This window comes from Oncorhynchus mykiss, chromosome 5 (genome assembly GCF_057628025.1).
Source record: "Oncorhynchus mykiss isolate SJ-2025 chromosome 5, ASM5762802v1, whole genome shotgun sequence".
In the NCBI taxonomy this organism is placed as follows: Eukaryota; Metazoa; Chordata; class Actinopteri; order Salmoniformes; family Salmonidae; genus Oncorhynchus; species Oncorhynchus mykiss.
Window position 1 is genome coordinate 83,473,645 of NC_143026.1, and position 6,144 is coordinate 83,479,788.

Below are 6,144 nucleotides of genomic sequence, written 5' to 3' on the forward strand. Positions count from 1 at the left end.
TGTCCTGTATCCCCAATGGCCCCCTATTCCCTATATAGTGCACTACTTTTGAGCAGAGCACATAGGCAGTAGTGTGCCATTTGGGACGATAGGCTCCAAGGACCATTCCTTTGGCCATTCCACATCAATGTCAGCACTTAAGCACACCTAATCTGAGGTTCAGAACCCAGAACCAAATCTCATGTGCTGTCATGAGAGACTATAGCAGCACAAGCAACGCTGATTTAAACTGATAATAAAGCCCTCAACTACAATAGTTGAATAACGTGGGATAGACAATAGAGCATGACTGGTGGAATAGAACACGTGTGTTAAATGGTTCAGGGAACCCTAGGTCACTATGGCTGTGTTGACAAGGGCAGCCCCAAACTGATATTTTTTCACTAATTGGTCTTTTGACCAATCAGATCAGCTCTGAAAGAGAGCTGATGTGAAAGATCTAATGTGATTAGTCAAAAGTAAAAATATCAGAATTAGGCTGCCTGTATAAACACAGCCTTTGGTCCACATTCTCCAGTGCATTACAGGGCAGTTTACCTATTGACTGCCAGCCAGCCCATACCATAAAGGGGCAATCTGGGATTCAAACAACAACAAAGCGGTCACACCGCCACTGTTTTTTTGGTACTAAGCTAATGACCAGAGATCAATGAACAGAGGTGTAAAGTAACTAATTACAGCAACTCTTTACTCTATTTTTCAAAGTTAGTAATTTTACATCTAAAATGTCATTAAAGTAATAGTACTTCTACTTGAGTAGGATATATCAGTTATCTTTCTACCCTTGCTCAGTGAACGAGAGGGAGTTTGTGAGTGAGTGAGTAAGAGCTGGAAAGGGGAGTGAGTGAGTGAGTGAGTGAGTGAGTGAGTGAGTGAGTGAGTGAGGGAGGGACTGAGGGAGGGACTGAGGGAGGGACTGAGGGAGGGACTGAGGGAGGGACTGAGGGAGGGACTGAGGGAGAGAAAGATGGAGTCAGGTCAATGTTTTTATTTTAAATATAACTCAATGACTTTTACTCTGAGTATATTTTAAAGTAGCTACTTTTTACTTTTACCTGAGTAGCTTTTTACATCAGTAATTTTACTTCTTCTTGAGTAAAATGTCATTACATTAGCACTGCTTCTACATGAGTAGGATATTTCAGTGCTCTTTCCACCCCTGGCAATGGTTCTATTTAATTCATTTTAAAGTAAAATAATGTATGCACCAATCCCAGATTGCCCCTTTAATTAATGGAGTAAAAGGAAATATAATGGGGAGATAGAATGTCAATGTTTAGACACAAAGAGGCTCTTCGGTTTTGAAATTAACATGAACTAGTCAACTCACTGCATAGTTTGACATATCAATCAGACCCTAAATGAATTTTCATTATCACATTTTTTTTTTACCAACATAAAAAGGAATGCAAAGTCTATTTCTTTTTCACCTTCTGCATTTGCATCAATGGGCTTCTAGATGTGCCGTAGCTATAGATCAATGGTTCCCAAACTCTGGGTCTGCACGTGGGGCGGAACTCAGTCCGTCTTTAAACTTACTCTTGAATGTTGTAAAAATACAATGCACAATGTGTCATTTCAGAATTGGGTAGTGTCATGGACAGTTCTTGTGCCCATATAAATAGACATGGCGTGTGTGTGTGCGGGGGTACATGGGATGTTCCCCAATGCTGGAAGGGGGGGCCCTGAGTGAAAAAGAATGTGGAACCCCCGCTGTAGAGCATGCTTTCCTTCAATAAGACTTGAGTTGCCCCCCACTGGGCATACACTGGTTGAATCAATGTTGTTCCCACGTCATTTCAATGAAATTACGTTGAACTAATGTGGAATAAATGTTGAAAAGACGTCTGTGCCCAGTGGGCTATTACTAGTATTGCATCATTCCAGAAGATCGTTGACTAGATCACCTTAGACTTCAACTGGTTTCAGATGTTAAAAGTCTCATTATATACAGTATTTATTCAGCTTGGGGCTATAGAAGGAGTACAAACAATAAATCAGTCCGTTACATGAGAAGTGGGTCTAATCTTAACCACTTTGTAGGCAGATGATGCAATCTTACAAGTCATTGCATTGCATGATGACATATTGCTTAGTGGTGACACAAGGAGAGCCCTGGTCAAAACTATAGCTAGTGCACTGTAAGGCTAATAGGAACTCATTTGGGATACAGACCTTGTTTAAAAGTAGTGCGCTATAAAGGGAATAGGGTGCCATTTGGGACCCCCTTCGTCCACCATTACAGTCATGGTTGGTATCCTCAGTTCACCCCCTCTATGCATTGCTCACCATCTCTGGCCCCTGGCGGTCACCCCTGAGAACATTCCCTAGCGTGACCAATTCCTTGTTGTAATATTGGCCTCTCCACTTTCAGCCTCCTAAATGAACAATACAGTCATCCACCAATGCCAGGTCTGTTGCCCTGTGACATAGGGTGTGAGTGTAACATGGTTATCTATTTGTGACCCTACTCTCTCGCACTGTCCCCAGTACCCCTGTGGTGTGCCAAGAGCAGTCTCTCTCTCTGTCTCTCTCTCTCTTACTCACTCACTCACTCACACGTGCGCGCGCGGGACCCGGGACGTGTCTCTGGCCATGTCAGTGCAGCCTCGTTCCGCACGGTCTATTATTAACACCGGAAAGGAAACGGGTAACTACAATGGTACTCCTCCGGTCAGCTCTGGCGCCGTGGAGACCAAAATGGGGCTTCCGGGAGTGGAGGTCGCATTCCACGGTCGGCGACACGCTGCCGTGCATCCCACTGGTTGAATCAACGGAATGACGTTGAATAACGTGGAATGGAGGTTGGATGGAAGTCTGTGCTTATTGGGGTGACTCAGAAAAAAAGTACTGTACACCGTGACCCCCATTTGCGCCGGATTATCTGCGCGGTGCATGTCTTCTCATGCTCAATTAGTGCTGGACATGTACAGTAGCCTGCTAGGTGAAGCCCCGGCAGGCTAACCGGCGTAATCAGCAGTCATTATTCGTTTTTGCTGGAAGTTGTGTAAGAAGTTTGAAAGGATATTTAAAAAAATAAAAAAAAACTCATGAATAGCAGGCATTGTACCACACTGGCGGTGAAATAGGTCTTCACTTCTTTGCGGGGCTAAACTGCTTCCGTTCAGCATCAGACTACTAAATACAACGATATAGCATGTATTTTTCTACTACAAAATCTATGTAGTTTTAATCCTACTATAATGGTGAAACTTCAAATAGACGGTGATCAATTCCTGATGGGCTATATAGACTGACAGGGATGACAGAATGTTGAAACTCGGTTATTCCTTTTCCTCACTTGCAATACCAAACGGTGATGTCGTCACACTGTCACTGGTTGATGTTGTGCATACAGAGAGCGCGACGTGCGAGCACAGTCTGTTCCAAAATAAATACGATATTGTGTTTTGCGTGTTGTATTCAAATGAGGTCTCTGACTGGACATATGAGGGCCAATCAGAAGCCGTCGGATCATTACACCTTCTTTTTAGAAGTCATTCATAATGCAGATGCGTCAAACGTTTTACAATGACCAGGGTATAAATAAGGCTGCGCGCAACGAGTAGTCATTTTTCCAAAATCAAAGGAAAGAAACTAAGGAACAGGAACGAATCGTTTTTTTTTCTAACTCTCCTTACCTTTGATAAACTACTATTCTTCCTTATTCCAGTCTCTCCTTATACCATGAGTGGATTATTTCACAGAAATATATTGGTGGCAGCAGCGGTATGCTGCTCTGTGCTGGTCCGGTCTGTCCTGGGGTCCCCAGTGTTAGCGCAAGAGCCGATCCGATGCGCCCCGTGCTCACCGGAGAAGCTGAGCGAGTGTCCAGCGGTGGCGCCCGGCTGTGCGGAGGTTCTGCGGGAGCCTGGTTGTGGATGCTGCCTCGCTTGCGCCCTGAAGACGGGGGATCTGTGCGGAATCTACACGGCGCCATGCGGGTCCGGACTGAGGTGCACCCCGAGACCCGGCGACCTCCGGCCGCTGCACTCCCTCACTCGCGGCCAGGCTTTGTGCACTGAGATCCCCGAGCCCGAGAGCAGCTCTGTGTCCCAAAACCCCGGTATGTAACCCCTAATTGCTAAATGTTTTGGCCATAGCTAGATTATAAATAGCATATATGCAATATATATATATAATGTCTATAGTTGACATACGCTAATAATAACATATATTTTTAAAAGCATATTAGCCTAATAATATGGATAATTCTATCATTTGCAAATGTACTTGTGCATAAGTGCAATCAAGATTGTGATTTCTACTGGCTTTTCCCCTTCATGACACTCATTCCCTTTTTCCTCCAGAACAAGGAGCGGCGGACAATGCCGAGACAGAGAACACTGCCATGGTATCAGACTCCGGCTCCAGCCTCTATCTCCACGGCCACAGCAAGCCCTTCGATCCCCGGGCCGCCGCGGACGCGCTGGAGAGCATGAAAGCCAAAGTTAATGCAATCCGAAAGAAATTGGTGGAGCAGGTGAGCGCTCACGGAAAATGTACTAACCGTTTTGCAATTATAATTTAATGTTCTTAAAACTTTTGGAGAGTCAATTGACGGTTGGGTTGTGGGTAGTTAGCATCATACTGCAAGGGGGCGCTCGAGTGACTTTGAAGTGTGTGTGTGTGTGCACGTGCGTGTGGGTGGGTGCGGGTGTGTGTGTGCATTAGCCTACCTTATGACCTATCATGGAACAATTTTACAAAATACCAGTGTTTTTCCACAACAGGCCTTGACTGTGTGGGTTGATTGGATAGAACCACAACCTTTGATGACTAGTGAGAAGGCAGTGATCTACTCTATCTAGCAGCACTACTTTGACAGCATGCCCTTAGACAGGTAGGGCCAGGTCTCCCATGTAGCCCCTTCAGAGACAGATTTAGAAGCAAGTGAAGATGAATAAAACACTTAAAATATGTCTACACAGTACACAGAAATACACTTAAAACTCATTATCTCTCTCTTTCCCTCTCCTCCCAGGGCCCCTGTCATGTGGAGTTACAGAGAGCTCTGGAGAAGATCGCTAAGTCACAACAGAAGCTAGGAGACAAACTCATCAGGTTCTATCTGCCAAACTGTGACAAACACGGACTCTACAAAGCCAAACAGGTAGACACACTGTGTGTGTGTGTGTGTGTGTGTGTGTGTGTGTGTGTGTGTGTGTGTGTGTGTGTGTGTGTGTGTGAGCATGTGCACTTGGGTTATGTGCCCGATTCATGACTCCTGTCAGTGTGAACGAATCTCACCTGGTTGTGTGTGTCCAACCAAGATTGTGCCAACCACAGCTCCAGAAAGAATAATGTGTGTTCAGGCAGAGATTTGTACAGCACTGCTTACACCTTGGAGCACATTCAGCTAGTTTCACTCTAGTGTCATCCCCTTGGCGCGGCATGACTATACACGCATGTGTGCCTTTCCGTGTGTGTGCCTGTACACACGTTTGTCTTGGAATGGGTGTATGTTCGCCCCATGAGGTGCGGCTGCACAAAGATGAAGGTCATAGCATATCTGAACAGGTGTGTTAGGTGGAGGTGTGTTACGGTGTGTAAAAAAAAAACAGGCATTCTAATTTCTCTTTATCTCTCTTTCTCCTTCTCTCTCGCAGTGTGAGTCATCTCTTGATGGACAGAAAGGCAGGTGTTGGTGTGTGTCCTTCTGGAATGGAAAGAAGATTCTGGGATCCACTGATCTGGAGGGAGATGCTGAGTGCGCTTATGAGATCAACCACTGATGCAGAACACGCACGCATGCACGTGCACACACACACACACACACACACACACTAAACCACTGATTTTTATTTCGATACCTGTTATTTATTAATTGTAAATGGTGGTGTTTGATATTCAGGTACACACTGTCATTATTAATATTTTCATGCATTTACTTAAACTCTACAGCCTTATTTATTTCACACTATGTATCTCTTCATTTTGTTATTTTTATGTTAAGAATATTTATATAATTTTGCCTTATTGTTATTAGTATTGTTATCATTATTATTATTATCTGTGTATTTTTATCAGTGTATGATGTGCACATATGTATCTATGCCCTGAGTTACTCCATATTGCCGAGTTGATCTCGCTCTGGTCTTTAGGAGTTTGTCTGCTGGTTTACTTTTTAAAACGAACCAAACA

The 6,144-nt window shown here is 44.3% G+C and overlaps 1 protein-coding gene across 1 annotated transcript; it reads left to right on the top strand.

The window, feature by feature from the left end:
• Positions 1-3,687: 3,687 nt before the first annotated feature.
• Positions 3,688-5,735, top strand: igfbp1a (insulin like growth factor binding protein 1a). The gene is given in 4 exon segments (NM_001278935.1): positions 3,688-4,066; positions 4,311-4,483; positions 4,985-5,113; positions 5,610-5,735. Coding segments are annotated over 4 exon segments (807 nt in total).
• Positions 5,736-6,144: the final 409 nt, after the last annotated feature.